The sequence below is a fragment of the Acartia tonsa genome, chromosome 6, assembly GCF_053477335.1.
Source record: "Acartia tonsa isolate MP-2025a chromosome 6, ASM5347733v1, whole genome shotgun sequence".
NCBI classification, from domain to species: Eukaryota; Metazoa; Arthropoda; class Copepoda; order Calanoida; family Acartiidae; genus Acartia; species Acartia tonsa.
The window spans coordinates 49524169-49543379 of record NC_137265.1 but is presented as its reverse complement, the minus strand read 5'-3'; the positions used below and the strand labels follow the sequence as shown (position 1 = coordinate 49543379).

General features: G+C 35.4%; 1 protein-coding gene across 1 annotated transcript in view; it reads right to left on the bottom strand.

Annotated features, from left to right (window-relative positions):
- The window catches only part of LOC145322872 (uncharacterized), a 31965-nt gene extending 13045 nt beyond the window's left edge, over positions 1–18920 (bottom strand). Inside the window, exons 1-7 of the mRNA XM_080165204.1 lie at positions 18910–18920; positions 18578–18614; positions 15362–15441; positions 14869–15021; positions 5972–6082; positions 5508–5602; positions 1544–1630 (exon numbers count right to left, since the gene is read on the bottom strand). Of these exons, the coding sequence (XP_080021330.1) occupies positions 1544–1630; positions 5508–5602; positions 5972–6082; positions 14869–15014 (439 nt within the window). The 5' untranslated portion in view covers positions 15015–15021; positions 15362–15441; positions 18578–18614; positions 18910–18920. The remainder of the gene's footprint in view (positions 1–1543; positions 1631–5507; positions 5603–5971; positions 6083–14868; positions 15022–15361; positions 15442–18577; positions 18615–18909) is intronic.
- Positions 18921–19211: the final 291 nt, after the last annotated feature.

The following is a 19211-nucleotide window of genomic DNA, read 5'->3' as shown; positions in this document are numbered from 1 at the left end:
TTCATATTGTACAAAAATCAATAACGAACAAAAACGTACCATAAAACCTAAAAATGGTGTTCAATATGAACATATTGAACATAACGTACATAGTGGTCACCCTGTATATTATTTATATATTAGCGGCTTCGCCCCAAGAGGTATTGGAAAGTACCCCTCCTTTATGGAATCTTTAGTTCGTAATTTGTAAAAAAAACGAGAAAAAAATTTATAGGGGGGGGAGGGATTTTTTTTCACGGTTCCCCCCCACAACGCCTTTTGGTTTTTGTTTAGGTACTAAATCAAAAAAAAATTCGGGAGGGATTTTTTTGTGGGTTGAGGGTGTCCCACCCCCCAAGAAAATAGCTTAAAACCATCACATAACCAACAGGTATAGTATTCCCTGAAGAGTAGAACCCAATCGGTTCAGTTGTTACCGAGATCTTAAGCTTCAGACAGACATCGTTCTATTTTGTATTAAAAAGCAAAAATTGGCATATATATAGATAGAATGATAAATTAAGTTTTAATAGATTAAAAATAGATGGATAGATTAAGTGCATATTATAGGGGGATAGATGCTCAGTTGTAAGATATATAAATTTATATAGATGAATAGATGGGTATTAAAAAAGTTAATTAGAAAGATAGACTCGTAGATATAAAAATGAATTAGTTTCCTTTCCAAAGACTTTTTTTTCAAAGAAGGTGTCCTAACCTTTGTGATTTTTTAAAATAACTAGTCGGTGGTTTTAGTAAGTAGCAGATGTAAAATGATCCATAGAATTTAGATATGCAATCGTGTTTTTTTTTGTAGACCTCTTATTTTTGAAGTAATTTAAGTTTTTTAAAAAAATTTGATTCTAAGGTACTAAAACGAATTTGTTGAACCAAGTTGAATCAAAACTTTTAACTTTAGGAGCTCGTCACGAATGGGCTAATAAAAAATCACAAAAAATAGGACACGTTCTTTACATGAATAGTTAATGTTAAATACATGACAAGGGCGTACAATAGAAATTTTAGAGGGGGTTGGGGGTATTACTATTGAAATGTCCTACAATTGGATTTATATGTTTGAATTGTAACAGAAACCCCTCTTCTCCACTTAATTTGTAAATAGTGAAATTTTTTCATGTGATTTACATTAGGATTGATTAAATTTACTTTTTAGAGGTTAAAATAATCAAATATGTTAATTTAATGAAAAAATATAAATATAATATTTTGCAAAAAGTTTATAAATAGAAATTGAATGATTTATTTTACTTGCTATATTTTCTAAAAATAACAGCATCTCCAAACTAGACTTTCTGTTAAAAGAGTTGGTTTCTGCTAAGTGTAGATAATTTGAAGATATGTGGAAATCAGTTGTAAAAGATAAAACGAAAAAAATGATGTTTAAAAGCAGACAGACAGCCATTGATGTTTCATATTTAGAAATACTCAATAATGTTTAGAAAGTTGACAAGAAAAAACAGAGGTCTAGCTTAAATAGCAGTTGAGTAAATCCCATTTCCCCCATAACGTTACGTACGGACAAAGACTGCGGAATCAAAAGTACCTGTAGACGTTGAGGACTGAAGAGTGCTGGAGCTCGAAACATTGCTCTTTAGGGATGAGGAGTGGGGCCTTTCTGACAAGTCTACATCTAAAATAAAAGTATAACAATTATTAGTTTAAGGTATAAGACAATGGTTGATAAATTGAAGTACACCCCTGATTATTATAAACAAAATTACCACTTTTAGTGGAATTCTATAACATTAGAAACAAAGTTTTTAGGCCAACGAATGAGAGACAGGGTATCAAGTATAATCTAAGGCCCAATGTTCCCTTCCTTCCTGAAGATCATAGAAATTTCATATCCCTTTATCATTTAAAATTATCTATCATAAATATCAGAGTGTCGGGTATAGTCCCTTTCATGGCAACGCTCCTTAAGGGGCGATTCTTCGTTTTTTTTCACAGTAGCTTTGCTCCTATTTCTAGCCCCTGCGGGGGGCTTTAACCCTGTGGGGCAATCACCTAACCCAATATAACCTAACCTAACCTAAAATAACCTATCAAAAGCCATTTTTAAAATACGACGAATCGCCCCTTAAGGGGCGTTGCCACCGAAGGGACTATTCCCAGAGTATCTTCTCTAAGTACAATAAATGCACAGTACAAATCTCACGGATACTAGGGATAAGTCAAAAGGCTATAACTTAATGTACAATACACCCCTATTTATGCTAAACAAAATTACCAATTCTTTAGATTAAAATAAATGATTGATAGTTTTGTCACTGCAGATTTGATCAAACCAATTAAAAGATTTAAGAAAAGTGCTTAAATCGAGTAGTGAGAGGACGTGTTTATAAAACTTTGGGGACCGGGGTTTAATTTAATGTCTAATGTCCTCTCCCTCCCTGCAATAAAAGTACATCAGAATCCTTAAAAATTCCAAAAATTCTCCTCTTTATATTATTATTTCAGAGTGACGTGAGTCAAACATGTTTTATCCAGTTTTTCCCAAACAGAATTTTTTTTATATATTAGATTTGTATACCTACACAAGGTTTTACACTCGATGAGGTGTAATACAGACAACAGGAAGGTAGTTTTATTATTGTCTTGATATACCTTCTAAAGGTTCCAGGACAAACGCAGGACTCCCAAACGTCGGAGTGGACAAACACAGAAGTGTTAATATACTAATTTAATTAAGTATTAATTAACTATAAGTTAGGTTAAGGTATGAATATACAAATAAGCCCCACGCAGGAATTAGGCAATTAAAAACCTATAAGATAGTTTAAAATAGGTTAGGTTAGGTTAAGTTTCCACTCCGACGTTTGGAACTCCTGCGTTTGTCCTAGGACACTACTAAAGATCAAAATACTGACAGTGGCGGGTGTGACTTTTGTAACTTTACACCCACTTGCCTGTTTTAAGGGAATGGACTACTAAGATTCTGTATCCAACCCGCTTAATTCAGACGTAGAGAGATCCCTTCTGCACGGATACCGGTTATTTATAATGCCGGATATCCGGCGTTGGCTAGATATCCGGCCAAACCCTAATTTTGATCCTGTCTTTGTCTAAAGTGTGCTTGTTTGGTTCTTCTTATTAATGAAGATTCCCCCTTCTAAGGTTTTAACCATGTTTTCTTTAAATAGTGATTTAATTCTAGACAAAACAAATAAAAAATTGTTGTATCATATGATGTAATTTTGTATTTATATAAGATTTTTTGGCGAAATTTAATACAATTTGTTTTATTTGCGCATTGAGTTGATATTTTGCCATTGACGTACATTTATTTAAACATAAAATATTCTTATTGTATGCCTAAATACCTTAATTTTCAAGAAAACCTCATGTAACACCCCACATCTTCATTTATGCATGGCCTACCGTCCGTCCGTCCTTATGGATAGCTCTGATAGTTTAGGAATTACACAGAATATGTAATAAATGGGGGGGGGGGGGAAGTTTTGACACATTTGCGTAAACCTGGCACCTAGGCTTTATCTTTGGACTGAGAGGATAGGTTATTAATGATAAAATCATTCTTATATGATGAATTTCACGAAGTTTTAAGATTTTTTGGATAGGCCTCCAGGTTCCGGAGCTCCAGGCCTCCAGGTGGTCTCTGTACAGGTAAAAATGAAAAAAATAATTTTTTTTTTTTAAGTTACAGGTCAACTTATAAAGCAAAATATGCATCTTTTTTAATATTATTCACATATTTGAAGAAAAAAGATTCATATTTTGTTTTATAAGTTGATTTGTAACCTTAAAATTATTTTTTTTTTCATTTTTACCTTTACAGAGACCACCCTGAGGCCTGGAGCTCCGGAACCTGGAGGCCTATCCAAAAAATCTTAAAACTTCGTGAAATTCATCATATAAGAATGATTTTATCATTAATAACCTATCCTCTCAGTCCAAAGATAAAGCCTAGGTGCCAGGTTTACGCAAATGTGTCAAAACTTCCCCCCCCCCCCCCTTATATTTCTCTGTAGAATGCCTGTGCTTTCATTTTCGTAATCTATAATACAAAGTAGAATGATTTCTGTCTGTTTGTCCGTCCGTCTGTCTGTCCCATAAGATCTCGGCAACCACTGAACCGATTGGATTCTACTCTTCAGGGAATATACCTACTAGTTTAAGGCTATTTTCTTGGTGTGTGTGACACCACCGACCAGCCCAAAAAAATAAAAATCCCCACAAGGATTAGGAGCACTCGTAGAACAAAACCAAAAGCAAAAAGCAAAAACCCTAGAGGCTAGGGGTGAAGCCGCTAGTGTTTATAAAAAAACAACCTGTATTTTAACCAGCTTTTCACGTACGACAAACACTTGAGCTTGAATATTTGTTTTATTTTCTTAATAATATTCAGTTCTAAATATTAAACACATTGTCCCCTCGCAGTTATTTATGTACTTTTGTCCCCATGTTTAACATGGGCCCAACTGTGCATGATTTTGGGCCATGGTATATCTCTAACTCAATCTATTAATCCTATAATATAAAGTAATAAGCTTTTTTTTGTTTGTAGCGAAGGATCTCGCTAACCACTGAACCGATATGGTTCTCTTTTAGCGCGAAGCTTTGTATAGGCCCTGAGATGGTTTTAGGCTATTTTATTTTTATAAATAAGTCTGGGTATGGTTTTAAGCTATTTTTCTGCCCTTATTTAGCCCTTAGAATATAGAGCCCCTAGATGCTAGGGTCGCAGCCGCTAGTACCAGAAAAAGCAATAGTGGGTACGTCAATTTTTGACGTCTTTATGACCCCCCAACAACGAGATCAAGAGCTACGTATTACGAAGGGAAAAGGGAATGTGATTCTGATAAAAAATTCTAAAGAAAAATTTCCCCTCAACCCCCTTCCCTTTTTCTCTTCTTCTTACAAACTCCCCTACAGTTACATAAACTTTACACCAACAAAATATTATATTTTGCAACAATTCTAATTAGAATAAATTCTCTGAATAGCCACCCCATGGCTACGTATTACGATAGTCAAATATGAACCTGGCCTTCAAGAATTATAACAAATTTGAGGGGGGGGGGGGGGTTGTGTTAATTCATTGGTAAAGAGAAGGATATTACCCTAACAAACAAAAATATAAAGTTAAGTTGTTATTTTCTCTTTTAATGAATTAAAAAATTATCTACTTAAGAAAAAGTTTAAGATTAGGTAATCGCATTTATGATTTCTTTTAAAAAATAAATTTTGTTATTGTATTATAATTATAAAACAAGGATTTTCATTTGGAATTGAACAGACAATAGAATTATTACCCTAGATGATAATATAGACACAATACTACGTCCAAATTTGAAAGGAATTTCCAGATGACAAAAACTTTTTTAAAGATAAAATTTGACAAAAACAAATCTTTTCCAATTCACAGAAATTTAACTATTTATAAGTTTCTGTTGGTCCAATAGTGGAATGATCATCTAGGCTTTCCATATTTATAAGACAGACACTAGTTAAAAAGAAGCTTCGCTATTAAAGCAAATGTGTACCTTGATAAAAAGTAGGCATTGTAGTTGCGCTATTATAAGATGTGGGAGGAGAAAGAGTTGTTGATTTTGATGATGCTTTCTGCAGGGAGGATTGCCTAAAACAGTAAGAACAATTTTATTATATACCAGCTTACCTATACAAAAGTTTAAATTTCTTTTTGCATAACCAATATATAATCCCTTGAATCTCAACTTATTTTCTAGTCACTGAAGGGTATCTATAACCCTGCAGGGTTCTCCTAAACCTCAATCACATTACCTAAACCAACTTGCAAAATGATCACTTGAAATAAGAAAATGAGGGGATATTAGACTATATATCACACATTTATTGAATTTTGAATAGGAAACACAAGCAATCAGAGTCAAAACTCTTTTAATCTACCTTAGTGGTAATTTTGGTTATCAGAATCGGGAGTGTATATCAATTTACTACTTAAGATCCCTAAAAAAAATAAAACTACCTAAAAGTGGCAGAAGATGAGCTTGAGATAGTTCTTGAATCTGACGTGGTTGATATGGATAAATCCTGAATATCTTCGTGTTTCATACTCAACAACTTCTCTATGTAATATCTGAAATAATAGTGTTGATTTCTTCATATTACAGGATCCTGGTCAGATGCCCGCCTACTGAATTGATACCTACCTACAGTTTTATCATGTAATTGTTTATATGTTTATTATTTGTGTTATAATATGTCCCATCATCCCTGGTTATTAATAAACCTAAGTTTTATGTTGATCTGTAGTTTAACTTAATGAACCAATCTATATCCATTACAGAGTGTAGAATGAGGTTTCGTTTATGACTTATAAGATGTATTTGTGTTCCATTTCAGTATATAATAATGCTACTATAATGCTGGAAAGAGTATAGTTTGTTAGTGCATGACAGCTAGGGTTGGCATTATCCAAACAGCCATTTTACCCTATTTTAACAATAGTAGCAGTAGCTAGTTTTTTTTTGCAAAAGATCTACGGCACTCATGCTAACAATATACTAAATCCAGGCATTATTTATTTTCAAGTTTAGACCCGTAGAGGTCGGTGTTTGCTCTATTCCAAAAGACAAGATAGCATTATTATATAAACACAAAATTGTTTAGGCCCGTAGATTGGCCGGTGATTAAAATGTAATGTTATTGGAGCTGGGAAAGCTCAAGATATTTCCAAAAATTGTGATACAAATTTTACAAAATTTGTCAGTCACATTTTGATTATTTATATAAACACAAAATTGTTTAGGCCCGCAGATTGGCCGGTGATTAAAAATGTAATTTTATTGGAGCTGGAAAGCTCAAGATATTTCCAAAAAAATTGTGATACAAATTTTACAAAATTTGTCAGTCATGTTTTGATTATCAATTATATACAATAAATTGATATTATATATTATCCTTATATATGTATAGATAAATAAATTCAATAATAAGCATTTCTTTACTTTAATTTCCAAATAAATAAAATATTTTAAAAAGTGTTAATTTTTTTCCAAATTCATAAGAATATTGTCTGTGCGATATAACAAGAACAATTATATCCAAACAAAGTAGCGCAAAAATCGTTTTCCAAAATACATGGGTAAAGCCAAACCCCGTCATATCAAAAACAAGGGGAGAGTATCTAAATCTATAAAAAACACCCACCCCCTCATAGATCTAATCAAACAAAAACGTAAGAAAAATAATTCCATACTAAATATTTCCAAAACTCAAGAGAGTTCAGTGAATTTACAAACAACTGAAACCTCATTCAACACCAACAAAATGACGGAAATTAAAGTAATGACAGACGCGCCCAAATTGTCTGATTATTCCCTATATGCAGACTACAAAGATAATGTTACTCTCTGGAACATTATAACAGACATTCCAAAATCGAAAAGGGGGGCGTTACTACTGGCCGGTATCAAAAATGAGCATGCCCACTTTGGGGATAACATACAGCGTCAACTTTTTCAAAAATATAGGCCCACAGAAATAGCGTCAGATGAAAATTCCGTTACCAAAATACTTGAATTCCTAGACACGCACATTGGGAAACCTTCAAAATCCCCAAAATTTCAATGTCTCAGAGAAATTGTAGAGTTCAAGAGAAAACAAGGACAAGAGTTTGCAGAGTATGCGAAGCATTTTGAGTATTTAGTAGCAAAAGCGGAAAACGCAGGATTAATGACTCTCTCCACAGACATCAAAGCAGGGTTCTTAATGAACAATGCAAATCTGACGTCACAACAAATAGAACTACTCAACTCTGTAGTAGATTTGTCAGATGACGCAAAACTGTATGAAAATGTCAAATCAAAAATGTTTGACATGTTAACTAATGTCTTTGGTTTACAAAAAGAAGACAACTCAAATGCGCTATCAGATGCATTTATGGCACAACATGCAGAAGCCTTTGCAACTTGGCAAAACCGAAATAATTACCAAAAAGGTAAACAAGGGGGGAACAATTTCCAACAAAGGGGTAATTATTCAAATCAAAGGGGAAACAATTCTCAACAAAAAGGGAATAATTCACAGCAAGGGGGTAACAATTTTCAAAATAATTACAACCAAAATGGTGCTTCCCCAAATTATCAAAATTCAAGGGAGGGGATCAATCCAAAGGATCAAAGGGGGCGCATTTTACAATGCAGATCTTGTATGTCAATAAGACACTTACAAAGGGAATGCCCATATTTCCTAAAACTCCAAAATAATACACACAAACAAAAGTCTAATAGACAAGCTTTTGTCATTGAGGGTGAAAACTCTGGCGCGGAAGACGACATTCCAGAGCACATCCTTAAAGAAATTGAGAAAGAAGAAGAAAGTGATTCTTAAAAACACATCTTCTTCACCACAGACAAGAATGAATTGTCCAAATTCACAGCAGAGGCATTAAATGCCGCAGCATTAGATACCTGCTGTTCTTCTTCAGTCACAGGTATGAAATGGCTGAAAATCTACATGGACGCTATTCCTAAACACTTAAAGCACAAATTATCTGGACCACACCAAAGTAAAACTAGATTTACTTTTGGTAACCAGCAATCATTACACTCACAGGGTATTTACAAGATCCCTATTATCATAGCTAACACTGTCCATGAGCTAGCTATTGATGTAATAGACTCAGATCTACTTCTGTTGTCTAAAGAACACATGAAACAACTGGGGATAGCAATCAATCTCATTGATGACACAGCCACAGCCAACGGTAAACACATCAAACTACACACCACAAGTGCAGGCCACTATATCATCAACCTACTTGGTCAAGATGACAACGAAGACTCAATGGTAATGGAAAATGTGATGCTCATTGATCTAGAAAAATCCACCGTAAGACAACAATACCAGATGCTCCAGAAGTTGCATCGCCAATTTGGGCATGGCAGCAAATCAAAGTTTGTTGATCTTCTCAAAGGTGCTGAACAGTGGAAAGACCACTTTGATGAGATGATTGATAAGATCATTGACGGATGTGAAGGCTGTATAATGAAAAAAAGTCTACCTGACAGACCTTCTGTAGCTTATCCAATGGCAAATGACTTCAATCAAGTTATTGCAATGGACCGGAAAACCAATACTCTACATGGTTGACTGCTTCACCAGATTCACTGTTGCTACAGTACTGAAATCCAAACAACCAGAACAGGTAATCAAAGCACTAATGACACATTGGATCAGATACTATCAGAAACCCAAGGAAATAATCACAGATCAAGGATCAGAATTCACAGCAGCAGCAATGATGGAAGCAATGAGCAAGTTGGACATCATTCTGCACACTACTGCAGCATATAGCCCATGGAGCAACGGGTTGTGTGAGAGGATTCATGCACTCATTGACAACATTCTCCTTAGAGTCCGTGTGGACTTCCCAGAGATGGATCTTGAAACCGCACTCGCCTGGTCCTGCATAGCACAGAACTCACTATCCACAGTGTACGGATTCTCACCATTTCAGCTGGTATTTGGAAGACTCCCTAATCTTCCAAACATTATTGATGAGTCTCCAAATGTCTTGGAAATCAAGACTCAGAGCAAGGCACTTGAGGATCAACTGAAAGCCATGCATGAATGTAGAGCAGCATTCATCAAGTCTCAGAATTGTGAGAAACTGAAACAAGCACTCAGAACTAAACTGAGAACAGCTCAACACGTCTACAAGCATGGAGATTATGTTTATTACAGGAGAGCCATTGATGACAGATGGCTTGGTCCAGGAAAGGTAGTTTATCAGGATGGAAAAGTGATCTGTGTTAGGCATGGCAGATACTTTGGTCAAGTACATGCTAACAGGTTACATCCGGTAAAACCTAAACTAGCAGCAAAGATCAGAGCAGAAGAGGAAGAACTGTTGGCCAAGGAAAAGACCAAAGCAACAGTGTCAACAGCTAAAGAAAGCACCAAGACACAACAAATCTCTAGATATGACTTGTCACAGATCAATAGTGATATCAGAGTACTAAACACAGGAAATGCTGATCCACCCTCTGAAAATGGAGTGGATCAAGAGACAACTGCTGAAGGGGCAGACAAACAGGACACAACTGCTGAAAGTGCAGACACTCAGGAGACAACTGCTGAAAGGGCAGACTCCAATGATTCCAATGAACAACAGACTGAAACTGAGCAACCATCAGACAGCCAAACAGAAGCAGAATCAAGCAACAAAGAAAAAAGGAAACCTGGCAGACCAGCAAAGAAACCTAGCAACAAGCAGGTGACTATCCTCAAGAAAGCAGAGAGAGTCCAGATCAAACTGGATGGTAACTGGCAAAATGCCACAGTCACAAGCAGCTGTAAAAGGACAGGCAAATACCCAAACTGGTATAACTTTTCCCTAGAAAATGGCGAAGTCCTAAGTGATGACGTCGAGAATCTGGAGATAAGAAAGGTAGAGGAGCCCAGAGTAGAAAGAGAGAAAGACAGGACAATTCTGACAATAACTTGCCAGAAGAAATCCTAGCAGTCCTAGTGGCAAAAGATGACACAAACACTCCAGAAGCACTGGAAGCTAAACAAAAGGAACTTGACAAACTGAAACACTTTGATACCTATGATATTATTGAAGATGAAGGTCAAGAGTACATCACAACACTGTGGGTGATCACAAGGAAAGGAGAAGAACTGAGAGCCAGACTAACTGCTAAAGGCTTCCAAGAGTTACAAGAAGTCTCCAAGGAATCCCCTACCATGCACAAGCACACTCTTAGGATTCTTCTAGCCATAGCTGCCACCAAAGGATGGAAAATAGGAGCCAGCAATGTGAAGTCAGCCTTTCTTCAGGGGAATGAATTAGACAGAATTGTGCTAGTAAAACCTCCCAAGGAAGCTAATTTGACAAAGAAGCTCTGGAGGCTAAGAAAATGCCTTTATGGCTTAAAGGATGCCAGTAAGAAATGGTATGAGAAAGTCAAGCACAATCTTGAGAAAATTGGCTTCAAGAAATCAGTGTACGACTCTGGATTCTTTTTCTTCCATGATGAGAATGGAGAGCTAATAGGTGTCATCGGACTACATGTGGATGATTTCATCCATTGTGGCACAGAATTCTTCAACAAGGAGATTCTTCCCAAAGTACTAAATGCCTTTCAAATTGGAAAATCTGAAAGTGACTCATTCATGTACACTGGCTTTATGCTGACACAAGACAACCAAGGAATCACTCTTGATCAAGAGAAGTATGTTGAACAAGTCAAGATCCCTCAGATTGAAGCAAAGAGACTGAGTCAAGTAAACGACAACATGACACCAGAGGAGCTGACTCTCCTCAGACAAATGACAGGAGCAATCAATTGGACTGTCAGAGCCACAAGACCCGACTTAGCCTTTGAGATGATAGATGCATCAACCAAAATGCAGAAAGGTACAGTGGCTGATCTGAAGAATGCAAGAAAAACAATGATGAAGCTGAAAGAAGTGGCAAAGATCAAGATAAGCAACCTGATAGACCTTTCACAGACCGAAATCTGGTCATTCACAGATGCCAGCTTTGGCAACCTGAATGAAGGAGTGGATAGTGCACAAGGATACATAGTGTTTTTGGTAAATCCTAACACTGGTCTCTGTGCTCCAATTGAGTGGAGATCCAACAAAATTCAGAGAGTAACCAACTCAACACTAGCAGCTGAAACAATGAGTTTAACAGCTGGGATTGATGCTTCAATAGCCACCAGATGGTTTTTGAAAGAGCTTCTTGGCGACAGATTTGAGTTTCCCATCACTGCCATTGTAGACAACAAAGATGCTCATCTAGCAGTACACAGTGCCACTGATGTAGGAGAGCGCAGACTACGTAGAGAGATCGGTATGGTAAAACAATGGATTGCCAACAAGGAGTTCAAGAAGCTATTTTGGTTCCCTGGGGAGCTGCAAGCAGCCGACATCCTCACCAAGAAGGGAGTAAACCCTACAAAAATCATGATGATTCTTCAATCTGGAAGAATGGGCTCTGAATAAATTAGAGCAATCAAGTAAACTCAAATACTTGCTATCATATCCAAAATATCTGTAAATACATTTTATGTTAAAAAATACTGTATTCCATTTTATCATATTTCATAATATACTTTTTTCAAAATTAACCTGTATGGCCTTTTTTTTTACCACACCTTATTTCATTATTCCCGTCTTTACTTATCCAACACAGAAAAGACGACCTTACACCGTTATATCTGTTCTTTTATATTGTTGCGTTGCAGTGCAATTTTAGCGGAAATACTCTATCAAATTTTACAATTTTCAATCTACTATGCAACACAAACATTTTGCGCAATTCAGCGGCATTCAAAACAATCCGCATAAAACAGAAATAAAACAATTTGACGCGTAATTCGCTAATTGGTTTTTATCCAACAACAAAAGTTACCTTTTAATGTGTTTTCCCAAATTAATTCATCCGTTTTCGAGATCTTCAATCTCTTACGACCTCCGGAATATTTTCCAATTTGTGAATCTTATCCAAGGTATCCAATTTTATTCAAAAAAATAATTTTTTTTTCTTCAAATTTCCAACGTCGAGTAAATATACAAAATCATTACATAAACATTTTATCGTACGTTCTTTTTTTCCAACAATTCTGCGACATTTTATTCAAAAATAAAATATTTAATGTATTTTTCAATATTTCATCTGTTATTTACCAAATTGTATAACCTAATTTAAAAAAATACCCAAACTCATAGTTTTATTCTCAAATCTAAAACTTGTACCATAAAATTCATGTTGGGTACATTTCACGGCGCCTCATGAAACCAAGTTTATTTTCTAAATATTTTTTCTCCAAGAATTATTATTTACAAATCAAGAATTCTTTTTTCTTCGTAAATAAATGAAAATAGTTTAGTTTTCAAAAATCTAACTTATTTTCCAAATTTTAGAATGCCGCGCCACGAGTCCGAGAGCTGGGAGGAGGAAACCACCCAAGAGCAGATGCAAGTGGACCCCGAGAAGGAGAAGGAGTCCCCCATCTACATGCACTTCTCTGACTACACCATCAACAGCACTGTCGGGCCGAAACATCCAAAAATTCCCCACATTGTCTACAAGGAAATTAAAAACCAGAATTTCCAGGAATTTTGTGAAGGACTCCTAGCCCTGATGGAGAGAGAACAGCGCCGCCTGTACATCACCGTTGACGTGCTCCTTGCCGTGTTCCTTGAAGAGACACAGGATGATATTGAGTCGGCTATCAAGGCCGTAACTGAAGCAGCTGAGGTGTCCGGCCGCCACCAGGTCACGTGGTCTACCGCGAGGTATGCTCCTGACCTGGAAAGGCACTGGCCGGACATCAACGACCTCAACACCTTCGTCAGGAACCACACCGCCTGCTGCGGACTCCAGGCCCTGAGCCTCCATAAAATTTTTCTACAGCCGGCTGGTAATGGACAATATGTCACTTTTGCGCAGATGTACGAGGAATTCTTTAGCAAAAAAAGTCTCGGGCGCACCCCCACGGAAGCCGCCGCTGCGCTGACCCGCATCTGGTTGACCCAACACTTCCAGTCTGCATACAACAAGCCCCCGAAGCCGTCCGACAAGCAACTCCACCCGCTGGCGTTGCCATTACCCTTAGGAATGTCCCCCGACTTCACCAACGACGAGCACATGCTGAATATACTCAAAAGCCGCGGCCTTTACCGCAGACGCCGATCCCGCAGCGCCACCAAGAGAACTCAACAAAGAAAAGGGAGCCACAGGACCCTCAGCCGCCATCGTTCAGACAGCATGGTAAGCGGTGCTAGGAGAGAGCAAGGAGCAAGGTCGCCGAATTCCGTTGGCCTTCTTGAGCGTCTCCTTCATAGAGTAGCACGGGGCCGCCATTCCGGCCGTGATCCCCACGGTCAAGAGAGAGAGTCAGCCAGGATCTCGGAAAAGATCAGTGAACTCTACCACGCCAAATGCTACGAGCTCACTCAACTAAATGTAGCTCATGAGTCGTTAAAACTCGAATTTGACTTGCTGAAGGAACGGAGAGAAGTAGAAGCAGAGACAGAAATTCTTCGGCTTAAATCAGAGAACGAGCACCTACGCAAGCTCAACGACCACACGGACAAGCAGTATGACCGTCTCGCCCGAATCAAGAATGATTTGTATGAGGAGAACAAGCGTTTGTATGAGGACATGGAAATGCTACGATTGAGCAAAAAGGAGAGGAGAGCCGCCAAAAAGAAAGACCGCAGAGGAAAGTAAAAGCAATGTTGATTTCTTCATATTACAGGATCCTGGTCAGATGCCCGCCTACTGAATTGATACCTACCTACAGTTTTATCATGTAATTGTTTATATGTTTATTATTTGTGTTATAATATGTCCCATCATCCCTGGTTATTAATAAACCTAAGTTTTATGTTGATCTGTAGTTTAACTTAATGAACCAATCTATATCCATTACAGAGTGTAGAATGAGGTTTCGTTTATGACTTATAAGATGTATTTGTGTTCCATTTCAGTATATAATAATGCTACTATAATGCTGGAAAGAGTATAGTTTGTTAGTGCATGACAGCTAGGGTTGGCATTATCCAAACAGCCATTTTACCCTATTTTAACAAATAGTGTTTTAACAGGTCATGTCAATAAATCACTGATGTTAGATGATTTAAAGTAATACAAGAACTATATTTTCTTCTTCAAATCCGTCATTGTAAATATAAGACATAGTTAAAAATGTATTATTAGTAGAATACCTTTTTTAAAAAATGCATCTCCCTTGGGGCCTTGACCTAGCCCCTTCCTTTTTCTTAAACTTTTAAGAATATATCTTTTACTTTGTGGTTAAAATTTTATTAATGTTTTGATTAAGTAAGGTCCAGGAAATATTCGAAGGCTGGAGGTTATTCAAAAATGAAGAAAAAAATTACCTTAGCTTTTCATCTTTTTCTGAGGGTTCTTTCTGGACAGATTTATGCTGGTTGTCTTGTGGGTGTTTATTATAGCTGGACTGTTCCCAGGTTGACGAGGAGCTGGTAGTGCTATCAAGATTTCCACTCAATATTCGACTATCCATGGTATCCCTGAAAAGAAAAAGATACATTTGTATATTTAACTAATAATTACACTGGTACCCAAAATTATACTACCAAGGTATCTTATTAGATTGATCAAAAACTTTGGGTACTTTTCATTCAATTTTGACTGATTGGCTGTGAACTAGCAGTTTCCAAACTTTTCAACTAATAATTCAAATCTTCAGAATGGGCAATTTTGTTTATCGATCATTTTCTTATCCCTTTAAATCCTGAGTAATAATAGTAGATCATTATTTTTTTTACATAATTTGTAACATCTATATGGGAATATAGACGAACATAACGACATATTCTAGTTTTAGAGTAGCTGCGCGCTTGTTATAACCTTGTGGATTGTTCAGAAGATAAAGATCTTATTTTTGGAGCTTTCTTGGGTTTGGATACAAGATTGCTGATAGGTCTTTCCTGAAATCAAATAAAACTTATTAAGGGGGAAGGTGGTTTGAAACCAAAACAATGAAATAGTCAAAGGAACTGAACTAAAAAAAATAGTTACATCACTGAAATTTGGTATGGCAGTTGCTTTGAAGAGGTACAATGTGTAACAGTGAAGGAAATGCGTCGGAACTGCCGCTATCGCCAAATTGTTTTTTTTTGGCGGGAAACAGCGGTAGCGGCGGTTTCACAAACTTCTCTTCACGGTTCTACATTCTACCTCTTTAAAGCGACTGTCATTCCAAATTTCAGTGCTGTAACTTTATTTTAAGTTGAATTTGTGTAGTTTTAGTTTCAAAAAGTGTCACAACCGCCCCCTCCCTTTGAACTAATGAAAAAAGTAAGATGAACCATACAATCATCGTTACAGAGAGAGAGATCTTGTGAAAGAAATTGTGATATTTTAATAAGCTTTGTCCTACAATTTCCAATTTTTCTTTATTTCTGCGGAAGCAAAACTTTAATTCCGCCTAGGATTCCGAATTTTTCTACGAGGTGGATTCTTAAAAATATAAAAACAGAGAAAAAAATCTTCCAAATTAAAATGATAAATCTTCGAAAATTGTGTAATATAGGTATTGAGTTTAGAAACGTTGATTACTCCGATGTATCTTGATTGTGGTATAAAAATCAGCAGTGCATAAACTTTTCTACCAATTTTACAGTGAAGAAGGGATAATTTCAATTGACACTGGGAATGTACATTACCCCGTCCCGTTTTAGAAAAATTTTGTTAAAATTTTTGCCCCCAGCCATAATATGGTTGATTTATGCAAAATAATGACCCATGCAAAATAGTTTTTCTGTAATGCAAAAATTGCGATGGTACAAGCACTGCAAAGTTTTTAAAATTTGCAAAAAGATCTGTTTTTAAAGCTCTTGTACCATCTCAATTTTAAAGATTTTTACAAAATTTCAATTGTAGTGTGTTGATATAAACATGAAATTTACCCAAAAAAATGGGGACTGCCATCGCAATTTTTGCATTATAGAAAAACTATACAGCATGGGTCACTATTTTGCAAAAATCAACCATATTATGGCTGGGGGCAAAAATTTTAACAAAATTTTTCTAAAACGGGACGGGGTAATGTACATCAATCTATCGTCAAATACCCTACCCCTAAAGATTCTTGGGGAGTTTTAAGATTCCATATTTTAAGAACCCAACCCTGAACTTTTTAGGTTTAATTGGGCTGGGGTGTGAGTTAAGTAAAGCAAAATATTATCTTAGTCTGTCTGTACATTAAGATATCTAAAACTGCTGCTATACCCCAAATGTTTTGTCGTTTTTATTGTGAAAGTCCTTGAATTTTTATTACAAAAATTTAACCATAGCAATTCTTTGTTATTGTTTAACTCCCATTTTATTTTAAAAATAATTGGACAATTTATGACAGTTATTCCGTAGATTTAGATAGAAAAATGAATTTTTTTTTCGGTTAAAAACGATCGAGTTAAAATAAATTTAACATCATTTCATTTTCGGATAATTTTAAAGTTTTAATAAATCCTTTTATATAATTTTTATAAATTGATTTGATAAACAAGGATGATTTTTTTTCTTAACAGTTGTAAATCTTTTTTAGGAAAATTGCTAATTGAAAAACAACTAAAACCAAATAGAGAAGGGACAATGGGCTGTTTATTACAATAGTCCCCAAACTTTTATAATAATGTTTTCTTATTCATTATTTTAACAACTTTGGGGACTTCAGTTAACTTTGATACGTTAAGTAATCAAACGTTTCAACCACTAATTTCATTCTACAGAAGGGGTAATTTTGTGTATCTTGTGTATCAATATTGGGGATGTACATCAATTTATCGGCCATTGTCTTATCCCTTTAGATCCCTGATTATAAACGCTCTTACCACTTTAGTAATGCACAAAGACAATTATGTCTAGTAATACAATTAGGGATGGCAATCCATCAATTTTTTGGACCGGATTCGGATTCTTACAAGAATCCGCCCAAAAAATGGCGGATTCCCGCGGATTCCGGATTCTAGCAATATTTTAAAAGGCTTTTTTAAACAAAATTATTTTCAATGACCCAATAGAAAGGTTGCACAAGACGGTTGCGATGGGGAGATACAGTTGTTTAAACCTTTCTCCCTCTAGTGTTTTGCTCTAATGCTGCGCTAATACGAATGGAATTGTTTTCTTTTCATCACATATTGACTGACAACAAAGCATATTGAATTTAAGTTAATGCGAAATTCTTTTTCAATTCTGTTTGATATTTTATATTTATTCCAAATTTCTTTCCTTTTTCTGTTTTGCCCAGAGATTGAGGGGTCTAGTAATCAAGTAATCTAGTAATCTAGTAATCAAGTTCTATAGAAACGTTCCCTCATTTATCGTTTTAAAAAAATTGGGGGGATTTTTTGTTTGGTTGGTTGGCGTTTCAACCAATAATTTTAATACACAAGAGGTGTTATTTTGTTTATCATTATTGAGAATTTACGTCAAATTTTCTTTCATTTTCTTATACCTTTAAATCCCTGGTTTCGCCTTATTTTGTCAAATAAAGACACACATGGTATTATAGTATATGTAAGTATTTCCTTTTCTAAAGTTCGCCTTATTACTAAATTATAGTTGCGCTACTTCTATTTAAAAAGAGAGTGTGCTCTCGAAGATAAGTATGTCAATCCGTTACTTGATCATATAGTACTGAGGTGGATTCTTAAAAAAACTTTTTGAATCACTAGCTCACTAGAATCAGTTGGGCTCGATAATTTTTTTTGGTGAAAAATCCTTATGTTAATAACTCTTTTATGATTTTATTTAAATTTTGTAGATTTTTTGTGCGATTTTGGAGGATTTTCACAAAAATTTTTAGCGAGCCTCAATGAATTTAATGAGCCAAAAAGTTTTTTAAGAATCCACCTCTGTTTTAGGATTTAAACAAAATTAACTTTCTTAGAGTTGAATAATTTTTCCAGCCAAAAAGTCATATTCATTGATTTATTAACAACATTTGAAAAAAAAAATAATTTGATTATAGATTTTGTCAGCTAAACGAATTCTGGAATAAATTGGATATGTTTTTCTATCAGAGGGGGATTGTTTGTAAAATAAAAAAAAACTAAATATTACCTTAGAAGAATTTGATGAACTATAAGAACTAGAACTATAATTACAATATTAAGAACATTTTATGAATTGTTAAAAATGCTAATCCTTTGTGTCACCAAACTTATTTTTTATGTTATTTGGGGTAATGTTTCCAGAGGTGAATTCTCTTTGGAGTGAGGAGGTTCCCTCCTCCAAAATAGTTGTAAACCTTCTCTTGACATAAGAGAAGATTTACTATGGTCGAGCGGTTAGTAATATCTTTCGTTACAAACATACAGACAGACAGACAGACAACAGTTGAAGACAAATTAGTTCTAATAAGTTTTCTTTAACATTTTTTAATATTGTTCCTAGTGGTTAGAGGGGATGATGATTCGAATTGTAAAAGTTGTTGTAGGAAATCTTTATTCAATTTGAAAGGCTTTCCTTTAGAACTCTTCAAACTCGTTCCTACATTTTTAATAATATTATTGTTACTTTAAAAAAAAGTAAAGCATTTTTTGGATTCATTTGGCAAAAGTACTCTATAATTTCACAAACACATAAGATCGTTTATTTGTAATCAAAAATCAAAACACTTTTATTCTATGCAGTTTTGTTTTTGGTAATGTTGAATTTTTCAATTGTTGATAGAATTATTTTTGGCAATATTATT